At 39.8% G+C, this 24,179-nt stretch overlaps 3 protein-coding genes across 3 annotated transcripts; 2 read left to right on the top strand and 1 right to left on the bottom strand.

Moving 5' to 3' along the window:
• The first annotated feature begins 5,257 nt into the window (after positions 1 to 5,257).
• Positions 5,258 to 8,866, top strand: LOC141679980 (uncharacterized). Its single transcript, XM_074486328.1, has 4 exons — positions 5,258 to 5,654; positions 7,278 to 7,890; positions 8,059 to 8,323; positions 8,597 to 8,866. The coding sequence occupies exons 1-4, from the start codon at positions 5,258 to 5,260 to the stop codon at positions 8,864 to 8,866; spliced, it is 1,545 nt and encodes a 514-aa protein (XP_074342429.1).
• A 5,711-nt stretch (positions 8,867 to 14,577) lies between these two features.
• Positions 14,578 to 16,676, top strand: LOC141677591 (pentatricopeptide repeat-containing protein At1g31790). Its single transcript, XM_074483593.1, has 2 exons — positions 14,578 to 15,989; positions 16,112 to 16,676. Exon 1 carries the CDS (start codon positions 14,646 to 14,648, stop codon positions 15,912 to 15,914), a length of 1,269 nt encoding a protein of 422 aa, XP_074339694.1. The 5' UTR covers positions 14,578 to 14,645; the 3' UTR covers positions 15,915 to 15,989; positions 16,112 to 16,676.
• A 1,351-nt stretch (positions 16,677 to 18,027) lies between these two features.
• Positions 18,028 to 20,249, bottom strand: LOC141677593 (ubiquinol oxidase 2, mitochondrial-like). The gene is made up of 4 exons (XM_074483594.1): positions 19,806 to 20,249; positions 19,556 to 19,684; positions 18,459 to 18,947; positions 18,028 to 18,291 (listed from the first exon to the last, which is right to left on the bottom strand). The coding sequence occupies exons 1-4, from the start codon at positions 20,109 to 20,111 to the stop codon at positions 18,232 to 18,234; spliced, it is 984 nt and encodes a 327-aa protein (XP_074339695.1). The 5' UTR covers positions 20,112 to 20,249; the 3' UTR covers positions 18,028 to 18,231.
• Between the last annotated feature and the right edge of the window lie 3,930 nt (positions 20,250 to 24,179).

The raw sequence follows: 24,179 nt of genomic DNA, 5'->3' as shown, positions 1-24,179 counted from the left end.
TATACTTTTGAATTATACAATCCCTACACCTCTCACACGTATTTCTATTCTTTTCATTTTAAGAGAAAAATGTCTTCTAAATACATATATACGAAAGTTACATGAGCACATAATTTATTCTAATAACAAAATTCTAATTTTTAAATAAGTTAGGTACTTACATATAGAGATGCACAAGAAGCCCACCGGACCGGGCTTTATCAGGGTTTTAAAAAGCCCAATTTTTTTAAAACGGATCAGGCCGGGCTTTTTTAAAAATCAAGCTGGGCCGGGCTTCCTAAAAAATATAAGACCCGTTTTAGGCCCGCGGGCTGGGCCGAACCGGGCCGAACCGGGCTTTATCCGGGTTTTTTATTTATATATTAAAAAAATATTTTAATATTTTATAACTCGAATTTATGAGTAGTTTAAATACCAGAGAAAATAATATCTTGATATATCGGATAGAGTAATTTATACACTGAAATAAATAATTATTTTTAATATAATATATAAATAATCATATATACTTTAATTGTTTCTAATATTATGATATATTATTTTAAAAATCGTAAAAGTATTGTATATTTTTAAATTTTATATAAAATTCGGTTTTTTAATCGGGTTTTTCAAAAAGCCCGGGCTTTTATCCGGGCCGAACCGGGCTTTTATCCAGGCTTTTTTAAATCCGGGCTTTTATCCGGAATTTTCCGGTTTCGGGCCGGACCGGATTTTCGAGAAAAAAGGAGGCCCATTTAAGGTCCGCGGGTCAGGCCAAACCGAGCCGGGCTTTTTTCCGGATCGGGTTTTTCGGGCTTTTTTCCGGATCGGAACTGATCGGATTTCGGGTTTCGGATTTTTTGACAATCTCTGCTTACATAAGTGCTACTCGTGCAATTGCATAAATATATTATATTTCACCTAAGGTAATTATATAATATTTCCCATAAACTAGCCATGTGATCACTAAAATATAAAATATAAGAAATTTGATATAAAATTTCACTTTAAAAGATTATCTAGTTGCCCCTTAAAATATTGACACGCTTCCCTTTTACCTCATTCTTAAGAACCCTATATCATTTCTTATTTCATTTTTATATTTAAAATATTCATTTCCCTCCGTTTTAATCCCCCTTTCCTCTCTTATTAAAATAAAAATATGGAGCATATATAAATAGTGTTGTTGTAATTGAGAAAAAGCCTCAAAAGTACGAATCTGAAATCACTAAAAACCGTTAAAATCCAAAATGTAAAAAATCGATCCCCGAAACCGCAAAATTAAAAGCCGAAACCGAAACCAATTTGCGGTTTCGTTTATAAGTGAAAATTGAACCGAAAAATCCAGATCCGAATCGATAATTAAAATATAGATAAATAAATTATATTTAATATATATAAATTTATAAAATAAATAAATCCATATATTTTTAACAGAAATTATAAGTAGCGAAATAATCGATAATAATGTTGTACTAATGTTTGGACATTTGGGCTTCATCCTCCAATCCAAGCAGTGGATAATAAAATAAAGTCCAAAACACCTAAACAGTGTCTTCTGTAATATTTATTTATAATATCAGAATTTGTGTCCTCAAATTAGAGCGGAAAGCAATAGCACAATGAATGAATGAGGAACATTAGATTCTACAGTTAAAAATTACTCCCTAATGTTTAAACATTTAAGCTAGATTGTAGTTTGTATTACTATTTTACACGAGAAAGCAAACTAATTGTATAACTTGTCTTAGAGGTGGTGAATAGTGAGTAGTGTATGATAGGGCATAAGAGACCCGGGCAGGAGTCAACCTGGACTAAAGGGGTCAGGCTCAACCGACCTGCTAAGACCCCCCTCTCCCAGGCCAATCAAACATAGGAGCCTTGGCCCGGGTCTATCCTACTTCCCGGATCCGGATCCGCCTGCATACCTGGATCCGGATCGGGGCCAAAACCGCAGTGAGGGAGGTCTCAGCAGACGCATCACATCCCACAACCCGCCAAGGAGGGGTACGTGGGCACGTGACTATGACAGCTATCAACAACCAACACACCAGACAAGCACGGCGCGTGTCAGAGGCCGTTAGGACACTCTGGAGGTGGTCTTCCCCTGGACACGTGTAAGCAATCTGCCCAAGCTAGGCGTCCTCCGCTCCCAAGATCCAACGGCCCAGATTTAGAGGTAACTACCCCTAAACCCTACCTTGGGGCTATATATACCCCCAAGACTGAAGGGTTTAGGGGTTGAAAAATATTTTTACTCTTACACTCACACACTCTCATACACTCAAAAACACACAGCAGCCATCACATATAAACACACATACACAGCAGCCTCTAAATTGCGTAAACATATATCCCTTCATCTTCCCCAAAGCCTGTTCTCATTCTCACACCGGAGGCGTCGTGGGAGCCAAACCCCCCTTCCGGTGTTGTTTTGCAGGCGCCCAACCAGCAGCTACACCTCACCCCCGCACAGGTCCAGGAACGCCGCCGGACGGAGCCGCCCGCTCACCGGAGTTATCATTTGGCGCTAGAAGGAGGGGGCTCCATCCTTGGGTCTCGGTGCCCCTGGATTCATCTTCATCAGCAAACTCTTGACAAAGTCCACTTTCAAACCTGTAAGAACATAAGCAACAAAACCCTTTCTTGAATATGAGTTTTCATTTTAGCCACGTTTGTATGAGCTTCTTGCTTTAGGCCGTGTTTGTGTGAGCCCGCCCTTGTTTGTTAAGTTTTAGTTGTTTAGGGTTTGATAATCTTGGTAATCTCGAAGCCTGGGGTTTAATAGTCTTGGTGATTTAAAACCCAGAACTGTTTTAGCTTGCGTATTTTCTTTTGTGTTCAAGAGCCTGCTGTTCTTGTTTGGTATTATTGTTAGCAAAACCCAGAAAGTTTGCTTGCTGTTATTCTGGAATTTTTTTGTAATATTCAAAAAAGCAACCCCAGATCCACATTTGTAGCCTCAAATCTTGGTCAGTTGTTTGTACATTTGTGGTAATGGCAAGAGCAGGAAAAAGTACAGCTGGTAGGCCCTCCGCCAGTTCCACATTCAGGATCAAGACCCCTCTCAAGTTCAAGAACCTGGGGGAGACATGGAGACCTTCCAGGAGCAACCACTGACACAGCATACTCCAATCAGGGATGCTAGAAATGTCATAGAGCTAAATCAGTACAAGTACACCAATGTTCCAGTTGCAGAGGAGCATATGGCTAACTTAACAAGCCATGAACTTGCTGAAGCAATCAGGCTCTACAGAGATGAACAAGCCCGGGCTCAGATGAAATTTGAGCAAGATGATGAGCAAGAAGAGTCCGGGGACTCTCAGCAATCCAGGAGATCTGTCTTCGACCGAATTGGGGCTAAGGCAAAAAAGAATCAAAAGGATCCTAGCAAGAAGGAGACAGAAGCAACCAGAAAGAAAAAGCTAGAAGAAATCAGAGAAAAGATAAGAAAAGAGGAGGAGGAAAAGCTGGAGCAAAAAATTCAGAAAAGAATGCAGATGGAGGAGGAGAGACTCTTAGCTAAAACAAAAGGAAAAAGAACCCGGAGGGACCCTACCCCCGAACTCATTTCCGATGACGAAGAGGAGGGTCAGAAAGATCTCAAGGACATGATTTACGAACTCCAAAGAAAAATGGAGAAAGAATCCGGGCTGGAAGTCGGGGAGACCCTAACGCCCTTCAGTCACTCCCTAGAAGCCATCCCTCGACAGAAAAATCTCAAACATTACAACTTTGACTCTTTCGACGGACTTGGGGATCCGGAAGAGCACCTCAACTACTTTGAACAGATAGCTCAGATATACTATTACAATGACTTAACGAAATCCAGATTCTTCGCCTCGACCCTCAAAGGGGGGCTCAAAGATGGTTCAGCAGAATCCCGTCAAGAAGCATCCACTCCTGGAAAGAATTTAGAGGAGCCTTCTTTAGAAGATTCAGAGCCAATAAAACACATGAAATGCACATGTGCCACCTAGAGACAATCCGCCAATATGATAACGAAGCACTCTCAGCCTATATGCGGAGGTTCCAGGAAGCCATCAACAAAGTCTCGAATCTCAATGAAAGGGAGGCTCTAAGCATATTTCGAAGAAACCTGGATCCAGAACACAACGAGAGGTATATTGTGGAGTTGATAAACAAAGAGCCCCAAAGCCTGGCCGCGGCTTATTCCATGGCAGCCCGGTTCATAAAAGAAACAGATGTTCTCCAGGCGATGAGAATGACTCGGAATGGAGGGAACATGAACAAATCTTCTGATGACCGACCGAAAGGGGGTTACCATCAGGAGAAAAAGTTCAAACAAAGCAACCAAACCCAGCAAACAAATGTCGTACAAAACACCCCAATATTCCAAAGATTGGGTCCCAAAACAGAGTCCAAAAGTGATCCTGGTCCACCTAGGCAGGAAAGGGAGCCTAGGCAAGAGCCAGAGTGGACACAACTAAACAGGACCCGGGAAGAGATACTGAAGGAGATCAAGGGAAAGCCATTCTACTATCCTCCGAAGCCAATGCAGACTCCCCCAGAGAGCAGGCCTTACAACAGACAGTGCGACTATCATGAAACCCATGGGCACAAGACTGAGAATTGTCTCTCTTTAAAATACTTCATTGAAGATCAAGTCAAGAAAGGCAACCTAAATCAATACATCTCAAGGGAGAAAAATCAGAGAGAGAAAAGGCAAAGAAAAGGTAAGAATGTGGTAAATGTGGTCCTGGGAGGCTCACACTCTCCCCCTAGGAGCCCGGGCTCAGGAGATGAGGTATTCTCAATTCAATCCTACCCGGAGATGATGATCTCATTCAGCAGCAAGGATTATGAAGGGGTCAACCCAAATCACAACGAAGCCTTGGTGGTAACACTTGATATCTTTGACAACGAAGTGAGACGGATGCTGATTGATAATGGATCTTCAGTAAACATACTCTTCAAGCATACTGTGGACCGGATGAAGCTAGGGAGCATACGCTCAAATGAATGCCGAGAGGACCCTCTATATGGGTTCGGGAACAACTTGGTCCCGATCCAAGGAACTTTGTACTTTCCAGTGATGTTTGGATCGGCCCCAAACCAAGTTACCCATGTGATTAAGTTCTACGTGATCAATACTCCCTCATCTTACAACGGCATAATCGGGCGCTCAGCCTTGACCAGGATCCAAGCAATCACCTCCATATCACATTTGAAAATCAAATTCCCAACCCCAACCGGGGTAGGACAAATCAAGGGAGACTATGAGGTAGCTGAAAGATGTTATAGCCAGGCTCTGGTAATGGCTGAGACCCATCAAGACAACAAGAGAAAGGCAGTCGTGCTCCGGAAACAGCAAAGTATTAAGAAATATCGCCAACAATCAAGGGATGATGGGAGAAAAGAAGTTCAGGTCATAGAGACCCTCTCATATCCAAATGCAACCAAACAAGGCTCAGAAGAGCAAAAAAGCAACCAAGTCACAGAAGGGATTGAATTGGGCCTAGGCATTGACCAAACCAACCCTACTGTGCAAGCAACCAGCCCAGAAATTACTGAAGAAAGAAACAATAAAGAGATGATAGCCCAGGCTCAGATTTATATGAAAAAGAACACAGAGGCTCGGATCCAGAAGATGGTATCAGATACGGATCAATCCAAGATAGAGGCCGCTGTTGAAACAGAAACAATTCTGATCAGTACAAGCGATCCTTCAAAAAAGATAAAGATAGGATCCGGGCTCGAGGCTAATTTCAGAAAAGACTTGGTGTCACTACTCCAAGGGTACTCTGATATATTCGCTTGGACCCCGAAAGAAATGCCCGGGTTGGATGAATCCATAGCGATGCATAGCTTGGACGTCAACCCAGAGAGGAAGCCAGTCAAGCAAAAGAGAAGAAATTTTGTCCCGGAAAGGCAGAAAGCAATCGATGAAGAAATTGAAAAACTACTGAAAGCTGGAATAATATGCGAAGTCAAATACCCAGAATGGCTGGCAAATGTAGTGATGGTGAAAAAACCAAACGGAAAGTGGAGAATGTGTATCGATTACACAGACTTGAACAGTGCATGCCCCAAAGACCCCTACCCCTTGCCAAATATTGATCAATTGATCGATGCAACCTCTGGGCATGTGATGCTAAGTTTCATGGACGCCTACTCGGGGTACAACCAGATCAAGATGAATCGCAGAGACATTCTAAAGACAGCCTTCATCACCCACAGGGCGGTCTATGCCTATGTAATGCTGCCGTTCGGATTGACTAATGCGGGAACAACATATCAAAGGGCAATGAATAAAATCTTCAAGGACCAGATTGGAAGGAACCTGGAATCCTATGTGGACGATATGATTGCAAAATCCACAAGCATCCTCGGGCACATAGGAGACCTGAGAGAATGCTTCGACAACTTGAGAAAATACTCACTCAGGCTCAATCCAGAAAAATGCACATTTGGAGTAGGGGCAGGAAAATTCCTTGGATTCATGATAAGCAACCGAGGAATTGAAGCCAGTCCAGAAAAGATAAAGGCAATTCAAGAGATGAAGGCTCCCAGAACACAAAAAGATGTGCAAAAGCTAGCAGGATCACTAGCAGCACTCAGAAGATTCATCTCCAAGCTAGCTGAGAGATGCCTACCCTTCTTTGACCTATTAAAAGGAGAAACCAACAAGAGAGAAGTTAATTGGAGCCCGGAATGCCAAAGCGCATTTGAAGAAATCAAAAGGTACCTTTCTCAACCCCCTGTGTTAACAAAAGCTCAACCCGGGGAACCCCTATCCCTTTACCTGTCAGCAGGGGCCCTGGCAGTTGGAGCAGCCTTGATCAGGGAAGAGAATGGCAAACAGCAACCAGTTTATTACGTGAGCCAAGTGCTAAAAGATGCAAATACCCGGTACCCGAGGCTAGAAAAGTTTGCTTATGCCTTAGTCACAGCATCCAGAAAACTCAGACACTACTTCCAGGGAAGGGAGATACGAGTTGTAACAAATCAACCATTAAGGAAGATAATACACAAGCCAGATGTCTCAGGGAGGTTGGTAAATTGGTCAGTTGAGCTAAGTCAGTTCAATCTAAGTTTCATTCCTAGAACAGCAATCAAAGCCCAGGCTCTAGCTGATTTCATCATAGAATGCAATTTCCCAGAAGAAGAGCCCGTGCCCATGAGCATTGACCCTGAGAGAAACACAGATCAAGAAACAGAAGCCTGGGCTCTCAAAGTTGATGGTTCTTCAACAAATGAAAGATCGGGAGCCGGGCTCATCCTAAAGAGCCCAGAAGGGTTCACAATCCAAACAACAATCTCATTTGCATTCTCAGCAACAAACAACCAGGCAGAGTATGAGGCTCTGATTGCAGGATTGAAGCTAGCAAGAACACTCAGGATTCAGAATCTCAAAATCTACAGCGACTCCCAGATCGTCGTAAAACAAACAAACGGTGAGTGCATAGCCAAGGATTCAGTTCTAGCCAAGTACCAGGCTCTGGTCCAAAGCTACCTAACCTCAATACCAAAAATCCAAGTCATCCAAATCAGCAGAGAGGAGAATTCAGAAGCTGATGCATTGTCTAAACTTGTTCAAAATTCGTCAGACCTGGATTGCTCCGTCTACTTCGAAGAATTGCAGAAACCAAGCACAGAATCTGAGGAAGTCATGGAGATAGAAAACAGTCTGAATTGGATGACTCCATTCATTAACTACTTGGAAAAGGGAAAGCTCCCGGAGGATAAAGGGAAGGCTCAAAGGTTAAAAGCAAAAGCTTCAAAATTCTTCATGGAAGAGGGAATACTCTATCGCCGGACCTTCTCCTCCCCAACCCTCAAGTGCATAGGCCCAAGAGAGGCACAATACTGTCTCATGGAAGTTCACGAAGGAATCTGTGGGGACCACATGTCCGCAAAAGCACTAGCTCTCAAAATCATAAGGCAGGGGTACTATTGGCCTACTATCCACCAGGATTCAATAGACTTTGTGAAAAAGTGCAAGGAATGCCAACTCTTCAGCAATGTGACACGAATGAGCCCAGTCCTACCCTCCTCAGTCTTGTCACCAATCCCATTTGCTGTATGGGGAATTGATATCATGGGACCCTTTCCCAGAGCCAGAGGAGACCTCAAATACTTACTAGTCTCAATTGACTATATGACAAAATGGGTAAAGGCAAAGGCAATCAGAACAATAAACCAACAAGACTGCATTAAGTTCATGGACAACATATTGATGAGGTTTGGGATCCCGAGAATACTTGTCTCAGATAATGGTCCACAGTTCGTCGGTTCAGAATTTGAATCCTACCTTCAAGAAAGGGGCATCCGACACAAGAAGTCATCTATAGCCTACCCTCAAGGAAATGGCCAAGTTGAGGTAACTAATCGAATACTTCTCAGGGGGATAGAAAAGAGACTCAGGGAAAGCAAAACCAAATGGCCAGAAGAATTGCCTAATGTACTTTGGGCATACAGAACAAGCCCTAGAACAAGCACAGGAGAAACCCCCTTCAAGCTGGCTTATGGAACTAAAGCCATGCTACCAATTGAAGTAGGATCCCCCTCCCATCGAGCAATCAACTTTGATGAGATAGCAAATGAGGAGGGGCTAAGAATGAATATTGAGCTAATTGATGAAGTCCGAGACCAGGCAGTGGCAAAAATGGAAAAATATAAGCAAAAAACAAGAGAGCACTTCAGCAAGAAGTCCTGGGTCAAAAACTTTCAGATTGGAGACCTGGTACTTCGAGACACGGAAGCTTCAGACCCCACCAACACTGGAAAACTAATGCCAAAGTGGGAAGGCCCATACAAAGTCAAGGAAGTTCTAAGGCCAGGAACATACAAGCTCATGAACATGGATGAGTCTGAAGTACCGAATACATGGCATAGACTCAGGCTCAGAAAGTTTTACCAGTAGAAAAAACAACCAAAAGCAACCAAAACTTGTAGCCTATGGCAAGCAACCAATCTATGATCCTATATTTTGTATGAAAAAATTTGCAAATCAATGAAAAGAATTTTCCTTTCTTAAAAGTTATCACTTCTAAATTACCAGTTATGGAAGCAAAAAAGAACCCGGGTACTTCTCATACCCGGGTTAGAAGCAAAAAATGAAAGCAACCACTATTTGCTTAGAAAAATTCTAAGTAAATGGAGCAATCACCAATCCGGGTTAGACATACCCGGATTGAAAGCAAATTTAAAAGCAAAAAACAACCCGGATTAGCATTCAAATCCGGGTTGCAAACAACCATTATGTACTTAAAATTTACCAAGTACATAAAGCAAAAAAAAAGCAAAAAACAACCCGGATTAGCATTCAAATCCGAGATGCAAAAACACATTATGTACTTAAATTTTCCAAGTACATAAAGCAAAAAAGCAAAAATCAATCCGGGTTCAACATACCCGGATTGAAAGCAAAATTAAAAGCAAGAAGCATGATCCGGATCATCAAGACGGGTGAAAGAGATCCGGATCAGAGACAACTATACTCTACAAGCAAACTATACGTTGATCCGGATCATCAATCTGGAAGAAAGAGATCCTGATCAAATCCGGATTGCTCAAAAAGGAAAAACAACAGGTAAAAGAAAAGCAAACATTTTCTACGACGGAAGAAAATTTCAAAACAGGATCCGGATTGACATCAATCCGGAACAAATCCAAATACTACATATAGTTCAAATCAAAGTACGAGATCAAGAAATCCTAGAAATGAAATTACATGGGCTGGGCCCGAGAAGCTTTGCAAAGCTGGTCCGGCTCTAGAGGAAGCTGGGGCTCGGACCAACATAGGGTTCCGGCTCCCCTTGACCCTGCTCAACCGCAGCCTTTGCAGCAAGGAACTCTTGAATAAAGCTCTCCCAGGAAGCAAAGGGGTCAGTCTTTATATGGCGCTCGGCAACAATCCAGGACCTGCGTACCTCGGGAACCCCGGCCTGAGCAACCTCGAAATCATAAACATCGCTAGCCTTAAACTCAGCAATGATGGCCTCCTTGTTCAGATTCTCTTTAACAGCAAGCTCGGCCTTGAGCCTCTTAACTTCCTGGGCCAGCCCCTCAGCCCGGGTCTCCGAATTCTTCAGTTTCTCGTTCAACCCGGCCTCCACAACCCGGAACCCCTCCCGGGCCTCCTCCAGCTCACCCCTCAGGGAATCAGAAAGCATTTTCTCCGCTTTAGTCCGGTTGTTAGCCTCCTTGAGCTCAGTGAAGGCAACATCGGAGCAGACAGATATCGCACTCCCGAGCTGAGAAACAAAAAAAAAGAACATTATTACAAGCAAAAAGTGGATTGGGGGGCATAATCCGGAACTATGGGCATAAAAATTCAGAAGTTACCTGCCCCCATTGACCTGTGACCCTCTTCAAGGCAGCAGTCATATTATAACCCTCAACCTCCTCCCAATCTTTCTCGGAGGGGATACTGGACATGAACCCGGCTAGGTCGATTAGAGTTTTGGTTCCTATCTTCACGGCCTCCCCATCCGGTCCCTTCCCCTCCGAGTCACATATGACCCGGTCAGCAATAACAGTTTTTCCGCGAGGAGGCTTTCCCGGGGCGGATTTCCTCTTCTTCGAAGGAGGTTCCTCATCAGAGATTTCCTAGACGTCAGGGTCCTTAGCCAGGGGAGCATTACCCGGATCAGCAACATTATGGGGAGCAGAAGATTCGGCACCGCCTTCTATATCAGCAGATCCGGATCCGGTACCAGGCGCCCCCTTGGTTGTCTTGTATGCCAACCCCAACGAGTTAAAAGCTGTTGCATAAGCTGAAGAGGACATTATGGCCCGGGATGCAGGGTTGTAATGCGGCAAACCTGAAAAATGGAAAAGGAAAACTATAAGCACAGGATTGATAAAAATACAAATACTACCAAATCCAGGAGTAAAATACTGCAGCATGCCCGGGTCATGGGAAGATGATTTATGCAAATAAGCGACAAGTAAAAAAGCAAAATATACGATGATCCGGATCATCAGGGAAAGCAGAGAGACCCGGATCAAATACCAAAATATACGTAATCCGGATTTCCGAATATGGACGGGAACCCGGATCACTAACAGAACAGATTGAAGAAAACTTACAGCCAAGTTGGAACAGGAGTTTATGGTTCATAAACGTATCCCGGGTTGGCTGGAACCCGAGACTACCGCAAAATTTTCTAATCTGATCTACAGCCTCCCCCTCTAAGACCTCCGGGTTGAACTTCGTCTTAACCTCCCCAGCTATGAAATATGGAAGATGCTCCAAATCGTATCCCTTCAACATCAATATCTCCCCATTCCAATGTTTCAAAGAAGTCTGGTGCATAACCGGTTTGGACCTACCCGGGCCAAATCCGCACTCTGATGCCCGAAATCTCAGCTCGTAAAAAGGTTTCTGGCTTGACCTAGAAAGATAGAATATCTGGTGGAACAACTTGAAGGTCGGCATGAGCCCGGCCTTGTTGCAGCAAGCTATGAACCAAGTCATAGACTTTATTCCATTTGGGGTTATCTGCATGGGGGATATCCTATAGACATACTTGCACAGGTGCTTGAGAAAAATATGGCAGCGTGGGCTCCACCCGGACCTTAAATGCTCCAGCCAGACCGGAACAAAACCATCTGCAGGATGATGGAAGATCCTCTCATACGGCTCGAGCCACCTCCAAGCGATATCGGCTATCAATTGAAAAGCAGCCCGAATTGCCTTGTCCATATCATCCGGGTCAGCTTCAGCATAAAAATCCTTCAGCTGGTAATGATCCCGGCTGATCCCAAATGAAGCAAAAGCTGCCTCTAGGGCGCCCTGATCATAAACGCCCGGGTGGCCATCCTCGTGCCTCTCATATCTGACTCGGGTATAGTATATGCTATCTTCAAACCCGGGTGGCTTTCTAACAAAGTGATATTTAATATCGGACCCGCGGCCATCCGAGGTGAAAATAACAGAGTTATCTGGAATCCTCTTGAACCGGAAGCTCGTAATTGTTCCCACGGACCCGGACCCCTTTCTAACCATCTCGCCCCGGATCTGTTCTCTACCAGTCGAATCCGGATCACTCTCCTCGTCAGAAAAGTTGGGATAGCAGTTGTATACTTTCCTAGCTCGCTCTTTGATCCGGACCATATACCTATTAAAATGAAGGTCTGTTAGTCTGGAACCTACAGATTTTATTTGTCTTACTAGGCGGTCCGGATCAGGTGCGTTATGTTAGTTTTAGCATAACCTAATGATCCGGACCACCAATGCAAGTCCAACCCGGAAAAACATCAACGATCCGAATCATGTTAAGTACAATCCACAAAAGCAAACCACCATGGACCCGGATCTTGATGGCAAATACCCAGATCCGGATCCTTAACAACAAAAAACTTAAAGTAAAGCCCGTATACCCGGATCCCAATGACAAACAACCACGCCCGGATCAAAAGCAACCAAGAACAGATCAAAAAACCTAAGTTATACAATCCTACCATAAACCTCCCCCAAATCCGGACCCTACACCCCAACCCGGATCAAAATCAAAACCCTAACCCACAAACAGTCAACCCAAGAATCAAACAGCAAAATCTACCCTTTTTACCTATACACACATATATTTTAGCCAAGAACACGAAGAACAAACATAGAAAACCCAGAAAAATCGAGCCCAAAAACTAAAAATCAAACCAAAACACAAGGAAAACCTACAGATCTAAGCATAAACACACGAAACGAGCACCAACGAGCAACAAAAACTAAGCCAAAAATCATGATTCCTACTACTTATGCGCGGATGAAAAAGCAAAATCAAGGCATACAAAAACTCGGAGGAAATGAAAACAAAATCGAAAAGAAAAACAGAGGAATAAAGCAAAAAAAAAGCAAGTGAAGATCTTACAAGTTAATGGAGGATTAATGGCGAGACCGGCGAGACACGGCGGAAGAATCAACCACAAACACGGTGATTTGCAGAAAAGCGAGAGAGAGAAGAGAAAAACAAAGGACTGTTGAGCTTCTTTTGTGAAAATAAAAAATGAAATGGAAGAGGGGAGGCAACCTTTTATAGGCCCAGGAAAGAGTAACTCCCCTGCCACGTGGCAGGATCCTACTGGTTCCAGAAGCAGTTACAAATTTTTTTTATACATATATATGTGTAATTACACACATATAAATGCAAATTAAATCCATAATGATTCTGGGCCGAGTTTTTAGGAAATAACTGCCCAAAAATTCAAATTCGTGGGAGGGAATAAACTGAAAGACGTTACAAATCCCAAACTTTTCAAATTCCACAGCCCAATACCCGGATCAATAATATAAATCCGGATCATTGTCAACCAGGATTATTCTACTATTCTACCTTAATCCGGATTGACATCTACCACACCAGATCCGGATTGGGGGCCAACCAGGAGCAGGAACTTTTCTAAGGCATCAACCATTCTACCTTAATCCGGATTGGCATCCATTACACAAGATCCGGATTGGGGGGCAACCAGGAGCAGGAATTTTTCTGAAGAAACTATTCTACCTTAATCCGGATTGGCATCCATTACACAAGATCCGGATTGGGGGGCAACCAGGAGCAGAAATTTTTCTGAACTATTCTACCTTAATCCGGATTGGCATCCATTACACCAGATCCGGATTGGGGGGCAACCAGGAGCAGGAATTTTTCTGAAGCAACTATTCTACCTTAATCCGGATTGGTATTCATTACACCAGATCCGGATTGGGGGGCAACAGGAGCAGGAATTTTTCTTTACTAAGCCAAATATGCAACCCTACTCTACTCCCTCATCCAGAAAATCTGCATAAGGGAGTGGAGGGCAAATGATAGGGCATAAGAGACCCGGGCAGGAGTCAACCTGGACTAAAGGGGTCAGGCTCAACCGACCTGCTAAGACCCCCCTCTCCCAGGCCAATCAAACATAGGAGCCCAGGCCCGAGTCTATCCTACTTCCCGGATCCGGATCCGCCTGCATACCTGGATCCAGATCGGGGCCAAAACCGCAGTGAGGGAGGTCTCAGCAGACGCATCACATCCCACAACCCGCCAAGGAGGGGTACGTGGGCACATGACTATGACAGCTATCAACAACCAACACACCAGACAAGCATGGCGCGTGTCAGAGGCCGTTAGGACACTCTGGAGGTGGTCCTCCCCTGAACACGTGTAAGCAATCTGCCCAAGCCAGGCGTCCTCCGCTCCCAAGATCCAACGGCCCAGATTTAGAGGTAACTACCCCTAAACCCTACCTTGGGGCTATATATACCCCCAAGACTGAAGGGTTTAGGGGTTCGAAAAATATTTTTACTCTTACACTCACACACTCTCATACACTCAAAAACACACAGCAGCCATCACATATAAACACACATACACAACAGCCTCTAAATTGTGTAAACATATATCCCTTCATCTTCCCCAAAGCCTGTTCTCATTCTCACACCGGAGGCGCCGTGGGAGTCAAACCCCCCTTCCGGTGTTGTTTTGCAGGCGCCCAACCAGCAGCTACACCTCACCCCCGCACAGGTCCAGAAACGCCGCCGGACGGAGCCGCCCGCTCACCGGAGTTATCAGTGTAATTTCACACCTAGTGAATAATAATAATAATATTAGGCAGGTGTGAGTTTTTGAAAGAGAAAAAGTTTGAACCAAATTGCAATGAACAAAACCTTATTACATATACCCTGTAGCTTATGACCAGAAAGCTCCAACCAAATGGAAGCAAATAAGATGCAGCAGCAGCCTAAAATGCATATCATCACACCATCATATTCATATATTAACTCATCATCTTCTTTCTATCCCTCTCACATTTCCCTTTCCAGCGCAACTACAAATTTAATCAAAACACCACCACCCCGTTTTAAAAATACAAAAACCAGTCTTAAATTTGATTTACCACTTGACAAACCCATATCTAAACAGCATCCCCAACCCTTCCATTCAATCTCAGATGTTCTCCGTTTAATGGACACTCTTTCTATAACTATTCCCACTGATATTTACATTTCTCTTCTTAAAGAATGCACTCATTCTAAGGACATCGATCAAGCCATTCTATTGCATCAACACATACTTAATAGTGGCTTAAGTCTTGGGGTGTCGTTGCGTAATCGTTTCTTGTTGTTGTTTGGTTATTGTGGGTTTATGACTATTGCCCGCCAACTGTTTGATGAAATGCATAATAAGGATTCTAATTCATGGGCTGCTATGATTGCTGGTTATATGAGTAGCGGTGAGTATCCTCAAGTTATTCACTTGTTTCTTGGAATGCAGAGGTTTAAGTACGGTGACAAGAATGCAGTTTGGTTTCCGTATTCTTGGATATTAGTGTCTGTTATTCAGGCATGTGTGGAGACTGAGGATTTTGAGCTGGGGAGGCAGATTCATGGCTTGTTATGGAAAGTGGATTTTGAGAAAAATTTGTTTGTTTGTAGCTCGTTGATTGACTTTTACGGGAGGAATGGATATTTTGTGGGTGCTGATCACGTGTTTGATCAAGTTCCTTGTGACAATACTGTTGTTTGGACTGCTAGACTTGTGAATAAGTGCAGGGAGGGACGTTTTGATGAAGCGGTTAATGTTTTTAGGGAGATGGTAAGGGAGGGAGTGAAGAGAAATAGTTTTACGTACTCTAGTGTTCTTAAAGCTTGTGGGAGGTTAGGTGATAGGGGACAATGTGGTGAACAAATTCATGCGCATGTGATAAAGTTTGGAGTAGCTTCTAGAAGTTATGTGCAATGTGGGTTGGTTGACATGTATAGCAAAGTCGGTTTGGTAAAATATGCAAAGAGAGTTTTTGATATGAACCAGGACAGGAAGAATGGTGCTTGTTGGAATGCCATGCTTAGAGGGTATATGAAAGCCGGGGACTACATTGAAGCCATTAAACTTCTATATGAAATGAAGGCAGCTGATCAACAGCCACACGAATCACTGCTGAATGAATTAAGGTCTGCTTGTGGAAGTAGTAGCAGTGTCTAAGAAGACCGTGGAAACATATGTACATTTTTACCATACTCTCTTGGATATTTAAGAGTTATTTTTGTCTCCTTTCAGGTGGTTCTGTCAAGTAATTTAGATGTACATTTGAACTTTAAATATACCGAGTTGCCTTATTCTACTGTTTATTGTTTTTTTTTTGAAAATCCAATTCATTGAAATACCTCCATTTATAGTAGGAGTTCAAACATTACAAGGGAATCTCAAGACGCTACTAGAACTGAAACCTAGATAGAGGAAGCATAATTCAGCAACTGAACTGAATAAACTACTACAAAGCTACTTAACAAAACCAAAACAACAACTGGAAACAAAGGACACTACTGCAATGACTCCAACTTGCAAACCATCATGAGACCAAGTCTTTAAAACAGATCAAACAGATTGTCTTCATCTTCTTCTGAATCAGCCAAAAGCTCATCTTCAAAAACGAGGTCTTGGATCTGAGGTTTTTCATTCTGAGCTCCTGGTGCCTGCAAGACTAATGTATAGGATACTGTTTATTGTTTGTATCGTATAATGCCATCGTTATCTTTCTAGTTATGCCGTTCCCAGAAAATGGTCACTGGTGTTGCTCTCATGCTTGGCAATTGGCGTAGCGGTATAGAAACTGCATGCAGTCATCTACCAGTCTAAACCTTACGTTCCTGATCTGGTATCCTTAGTCTCTTTGGTATCTTGAAAGTCTAAATATAATAGCAGGGTGTTTGTAAGTGTTCAATTGAGGGAAAAACTATTAGGAGGTACGAAGCCTAAAGAAAGAAACAACAGTGAGAAAAGAGGCTATGGAAATGAAATTCCCTTTTGAATCCAAGGAAGTTGTAGAGTTTCATGTTTGCACTCCCACCAGAATGACACTGTAAGAATGAAAACGTTATCAGTGTACAACTATAAAGGAGAATGATTCCACCAGGTTTTCATGGCATCAGGAAGCGAAAAAATTTCTGTTTTTTTTTTCATTTTGGAAGGATACCCAACTATCTTGCGAGACCCTTTGTCAAAGTTATTTGTTTTCCACCACTGGTAGTCTCTGGTAGCACCTATAAACTGCACTTTTTTCCTTCAAGCCAGAATCAACACCAGGAAGTTTCGCAATCCATTGCCGAGTCATTGATTGGAATCTCGAGACTGATATTACATGTGTGCATGGGGGAATCTGTGGAAGAGACCATGACCTTCTAGTCAGCACCATTGTGTATTTGTATGTATAATCTGAGTTTCAACAAATATATTTCTGCAGCGTCTTCAAGTCATTTAATTCATAAGTTTTCTAATTTTTACACTAAACAGTAAAGTCTATTTGTGGTACATGTATTTTGGTCGAGTAATGTTAGGAAACCGAAAAATATTTCCAATTTTTTTGGCAATGTGATGAAAATAACCTGTATCAAGTCTAATGTATAAAATTGTACAACGTGAGTTTCCAGGTAAAAAAAGTATAAAGTCTAGATAAGTTTATATTAACAAGTTTTCCCTCTCCCCCTGTTATAGGTAGTGTCATCCACTTTGACGAACTCCAGGTAGAATATGTTAACCAAATACTCCATCAAGATTACTTGTGAGGTCTGCTGTGAAAATTACATTCCTTGATGGCAGGTCACCCTCACACTTGAGGTTGAGGGGAAGCTTACTATAAGGTTCCGGAAAACCTTATAGACGGGTAGCAATGCACGTATTCCAGATTGGACAATTTCAGGCATTCCTAAATCTGTTGTATCCAGACTTGCTGATCCTCAGGTTGTAGGAAAAACAAGTCTCAAGTTCTTGTCTTTGAGTGATTCTTAAGTATCAGCCTTTGCCCCCCATTCTTAAATAAAAAAATTTTCTTCCCGTTACAGTTTCCTTTAGGAACCAACAAAGCCTTGTAAATTACCAAATGAGATAAGGCAGGAAACTATCCTGCCACTTGAACATATAAAATCAAACAGTTAATCTCCAAGTTCTGACTTTAAAAAAAATACTATAAAATAAAATTGCATAAAAATATGATAGCGGAATTCCTTGGCTTGACAAGGGTCCTCAACTTGCAGGCGAACTATTAAAACTTTCTAATGGGTTTTTTCAGTTACTTAACAGATCGACCAAACATTGGATCGACAGCAAATGGAAGATAGCATCTTATACCACAGAACATTAATCCTTTTTTACATCCAAATATCACAATCACTGTTCATAATCATAATCATACTACTTCTTTTTCGTCATACCAAGTCTCCTGATATAAACCAATAAAAAAAAACAGAACTTCCATGAGATTTCAGATCATAAGCAGGGCAACAGAGAATCAATTTTCTCCACCTCAGTGATAGCCAAGAGGGGCTGGCGAGTCCTTTAGCTCCTGTCCTTGATAATGTATGTCCTGCAATCATCATAAAAAAAAATAGATATATCCATATTAGAGATGCTAAGCATTAACAGATTTTTGTTAGTGCTAAACTTTAATCTATTTCACGGTTTCAGCCTTTTGCAATGTAAAAGTAACTTATATCTGTATTATATTTAAACATCTTAATGTCAAGTCATTACCGAAGCAAAGTGGTTAACATCTCGGTGATGAGCCTCGTCTGCTCTAACCACCATGACAACATCTCTCAACGTAGAGTCAGCTGGGAGGCGCCAGTAATCAATGGCAATAGCCGGAGCAGGGACGTTCTCGATATTACCTTTGTCCAACTCCTTGAGAAACTCAGTGTAGGAGTGAATTGCTTCCTCCTCCAAGTATCCCACAACTCGATGAGCCAGTTTAGGAGATGCTAGATAGGCAAGGAAGTAGGCGTTGAAGAAGACGCCCTGAACAGTGAACACAAGGGCACGTTCATACCATCTTGGCTGGGATACCTCCATGAATGTCATAAGGTGCATTCTTTCATTTTCAGCTTCATCTAACAAGGTCTTAATCCAACCTCCACTGTGCTCAAAGCGTCTGAGTGACTTGCAATGGAGCAGCATTCCTCCAACCATGCCTGGGACAGCAGCCACTGTTTCTAACATCATTGCGCGGCATCCATATCGTCTCTGCAATTTCACATATAGATATAAGAAATTTACACCGAACAAAAGTAACAAAACGATCAAGACTTAGCACTTTTTAAGATACTATATTCAATTTGTACCAATTTATAATCTATGCTGGTTAATCCAAAGGCAGAAAAAAACATTTCCTTAATTTAAAGTTCACATGCCAATATGAAAATCAGTCCAAAACAAACATAACATTCCTGACGAAAGGCAGAACATAACAAACACATTCTTGAGTAACATAAGAAAAATACACAACTAATTTGTGAAACAACATTCAGATTACTACAATTGATGAAGTGAATTACACTACTAATATAATCAGCGTAAACTAAGCAAGCAGACAAACGCGAAAACAAAAACCAGTTACAACTAAACTAAAAATTTAAGAACATAGTTCAATATCCCAAGAAAAGTACAAGATGGTAATTAAGCGCCCTTGGATATTAAAGGCAAAAGACCCCCTTTAATCACAGAAATAAGAAACCCTAGTAAGTGAAACAGGGGAAGACAGCAACAAAATGAAATTGGCATGAATATAATATCAAAGTAGCAGAAAAAAAGACAGTAAGAAAAAGAGAAGACAGCAATTAAGGTTGTAATACCTGGAAGAAGACATCAGTAGGAAACCTGAGAGACTTAACAGTATAGTAAGCAAGTTTGTCCAACAAAGTAGCGGGGACATGATGTTTGTTGAGATCTATTGTCAAATCAGCCTGATATGTCTCCCATGGCTTCATTACAAAACCATAACCCAACAGTAATCAATAATATATTATCTGTCTTATATATTGATGGATTACAAACATGCAATAATAATAATATTATTACTTATTATTATACGAACATACATACCCTAAAGCAATTCCATTTCCAGGGAGAACCATCATCTTTTTTAACCTGATCAGGCATAATTCCCCAATAACTAGCAACATCTTTATTACCAGAAGCAGAAGCAGAAGCAGAAGCAGAAGCATCATCATTATTACCGGTAACAACAAGCTGTTCCTTTTGTTCTTTTTCTTCACCCAACTTCAAAGTGCTCCTCCAACGAACACCACCACCTACTACCACCCTAGATGATTCAGATAGTAATCCGGAGTTTGAGGAGAATAAGCGGGCAGATAGGGCTAACCCGCGAGTGCCATGTCTCATCAACATTATTCGTAATTTTTGTGTTTCTTAAACAAACAGAAGCAGAAAATATTATGTAGAATAAATTTGGAGGATGGAGGGTTTTGTTTTGTTTCGTATATGCACAGAGTTGTGAAGGTTAAACCAACTATTTATTCATGGAAAGGCGGTGAGGGAATTTTCAGTTGCCGTTTTCTTTAATATGCCAAATTGGCAATTAATTACTTCCGTCCCGGTCAATTCTTTAAATTTGATTTGGGCACGGAGGTTAAGAAATATGTATAAAAGAGTGAAAAAGAGAAAGAAAAGTGGGTGAAGTGGTGTGACCCATTAATTTTTAATATATAAGAAATATGTATAAAAGAGTGAAAAAGAGAAAGAAAAGTGGGTGAAGTGGTGTGACCCATTAATTTTTAATATATAAAAAAGATATAGTAATATAAAGAATTAGATAGTACATTTCAAAAAAGAAAGTGTAAAGAAATGGCTGGGACAGACACTATTTAACAAACAGGACATTGAACGTATGGTTTGCTTTTCTTGGGCGCCAAGAAAGCCAGCAAATTTGATTTGGTTTTGTCTCTCAAATATAATATTTGGTTTTGTCTCTCAAATATAATATTAAGGAAACAGAATCGTGTCATAATTTTCTTCTGCATTTGCCATACAAGCTCCTGCACACCTTTTTGTGTCCTTTTTTCCCCGGATTATCTTTATTAAATTACAGGTAACTTATTAATATATTGAATGGGCAGGTGAATCATCTTATATACAGAACTGTGAAAAATCATTATTTTAAAATATAAAATATATAATTTATTTCATTTTTTATTATATATAGTTATAAATTTTAAATCAAGTTAAAAACCGAAGTTACACATTTTTTTTTATTTAAAAATTTATTCAAATTTAATGAAAACGTTTAAATTGGTTCTATAGTAGATTCAAAGTAGAATCACACTTATTTAAAATTATTCCACTATAAATCAAATTTAAAATCCATTATTTTTCATATTTTAATTGTTAATTTTTTTATTATATTCAAATATAATTATTATTATAGATTAGCATTGAATTATATATTTTTTGAAATAAAATTTTACAATTTTTGACAATGTTGTATAATAGTTACAATGGTTCTGCACGGGCCATATATACATATATATATATAATATAAAATTCTACTGAAGTGAGAATTTTTTATATAGAGAATCATGGAGAATCAATCACATCCATTCATTTTCTTACCAGATTAAGTAATGGCATTATTGTAATTAAAGAACATTTTAAGGCTAGTTTTATAACAAAAAAATTAAGGCCGACAAATCTATAATGGTTGTAAGGACAATTATACACACAATTAATACACACAAACCTCTACACTTTAAGCTAAAGAGAAAGAGAAAGGAGAGAGAGAAAAATAGATAATCAAAGATTAAAATCAACGCTTACAGATCGATTTGAGTTATTGAATTGAAAATTTCATCACAAAAAGGTTTAAAATCGTTGTTAATCACGCAAATTTCATGTATATTTAGATGTTCTATATTTTTTTCAGCTTCAATAACTTTTTTGCAGGTTAATTTAATATAACAATCGTTATTGCAAGACGATATTTCGACTAGATAAGTTTTTTAATTCTATATTTTAATTTCTATAGTATACTCGAGATTGTTAAAAACGATTAAAGCTTTTTCATTATATTTTTTAGAAAATATTGACATAAATTTTCGTGCATGTATATCTGGTTTGTAGATCTGTTGATTCTGCAGTATATCCATATAATTTGATTTTCATTCTAGAGTAGAAGCATTTTGTTGTGTCTATAGTGTTTTTGTAACGACTGAGAAATTACGTTTGTATTATATCTTAATAAAGGTAAATTATGTGTTTTAATATATCATTAAGTCTGTTGAGTTATAAAACCCTAGCTGTTATATGCCACGTGTGTTCTGTTTTATCAGTATGTGTTCTGGGTAATTATCAGGTATTTTATTATGAGTCAAATGCTTTTATATCAAGAGTTATACGGCCCAAACAGTGTTTTAATAGCTGATAATTCATATAAAATTATTGGCCTTATTTTGCCTAGTATGGCCTATACCATATCGATATTCTGAACATCTAGTCATTTTATAAATTTTCTTATTTCGCGAAAAATGACTTTTTCGGGCCCCTTCGGGTGTCAAAAACCCCACAAAAATCACATTTTTATTTTTATAGGATCATGAAATTATCAAGTATTATTTATTTGCATTTTTGTATTATTCATAATTTTGGGAATTTTTGACATATATTTTGTATTTATTGGATATTTATAAATTCAAAATTAATACCCAAAAATTATAAAATTAAGGTCCAATTAATTTTATTAAATGTATAATTAGGGACTTAATTTTAATTAGGGGTATTTTTATCACTACTATAAATAGCTGATTTATTATTAATTAATTATTAAAAAGTAATTAAATCAGAAATTAGTTTGGGGGTGAAGCTTGTGTTCTTGAGATTTCCTGAGAATCAAACCGTAATTGTGGGAGATTCACCCAACCTCTGATTTTGCTCGAGTAACCAAATTAATACTCTCGAAGAGACGGATCTTTTAATACCAACATCATAAATTGAGGTTGGGTTTTTGTTAAAATCAATTTTTACTGTTCTTGAGCATGAATTCTGTTTTTGATTTTAAGTAATCGTTTGTATGTTTTGATGTGAGATATAGTTTCCCCTGAGTCTGAGGAATCGATTTATATGTTTATAATGATTTTTTGATCCCCAGAATAGTATAGCCGTGTTCTTGGTTTTCTTCCTTGTTGACATTTGATTTTTAAGTTGGATAATGTTTGGTAGTTAGTTTAGATTGTTGTACCGAATTGTAGGAGTTCCTAGCTTTAATTTGGTACCATAAACATGTTGATTGGTTTCGAAATGGCCCAAATCGATTTTTCCGGAAAACACGACCTTGGTGTTGTGTAATTCTTCTGTGGGGTAACCTGAGACGCTAGGATGATATGGAATCGATATGGACTCGAGTTTTAGTGAAACCATGACGTTTTGGTAGTGTTTAGGAGTGGCCGGAATCCCGGCGGAAAGGGGGCTCACCGGCCGGTTTCTGGAAAACCCAAATTCCGGCGGTGTTCAACCTGAATCCGGGCAGGGTTCTTGGCAACCCGGTTGGATTTAATTCCAACCCGGTTTCGAAATGAAATTTCCTAATTTTCAGTTTCAAAGTATGTTTCTGAATAAGTCTATTTTACTTTTATTTTTATAAATCAAGAAAATCAGTTTTATTTACTTAGTAAATCAAATAATTAAATTGATTAATTATTTGATTTATTTTATAAAAAATTCTAAACTATATCCTTATTTTAGAAATTCGAAAATGTATTTATTTATTTATTTAGTTATTTATTTCTTATTTGTTTATTATTTATTTAAATTGATTAATCAGTTGATAATTAAATAATTTGTAATAAATTCTATTTAATTCCAAAAATTAGGGAAAAATCATTGTTAAATCTGGTTTTTCCTAGACAATTATTTAAAAATATATTTGAGATTCATTTATTATTAAATAATTAATTATATTGAGCAGTAATTGATTTATTCTTGTTTATTGCGTAATAATTGAACCGTATATCCGATTTGGACTCAGAAAAATGACCTGAATCCATTAAAAATAGTTTTACATCTTAATTTTTTTCGAGAGCGAGTCGGATTACGATATTTGTTTATTTACAGACCTTATTAATTATGAATACGAGTCTAATAAATCCCAGAAAATTAGGAAATGAGTCGGATATTGTTTATTAATGCGAGTATAGTTCTGATTTCGATTCTAAAAATATTTTTTGAGTTTAAGTAACGATGTGCTTTATGTGCTATGTGATTTATGTGAGTACTTGAGTCCTAAATGCTAGATAATTTATATACGGATTGTTCGATAATGAATTACACACAGGGGGGGTGAATGTGTGTTATGTGTTTTTAAGCTTTTCTTGAACTATTTTGGTTATGAACAAAGTAAATCAAATCTTGTAGTGAAATGTGTTAATGCACAAATTAAACATGCAATAATAAAGAACACGGATCTTT

Source organism: Apium graveolens, chromosome 8 (genome assembly GCF_009905375.1).
Source record: "Apium graveolens cultivar Ventura chromosome 8, ASM990537v1, whole genome shotgun sequence".
Classification (NCBI taxonomy): domain Eukaryota; kingdom Viridiplantae; phylum Streptophyta; class Magnoliopsida; order Apiales; family Apiaceae; genus Apium; species Apium graveolens.
This window is presented reverse-complemented; position numbering and strand designations above follow the sequence as displayed.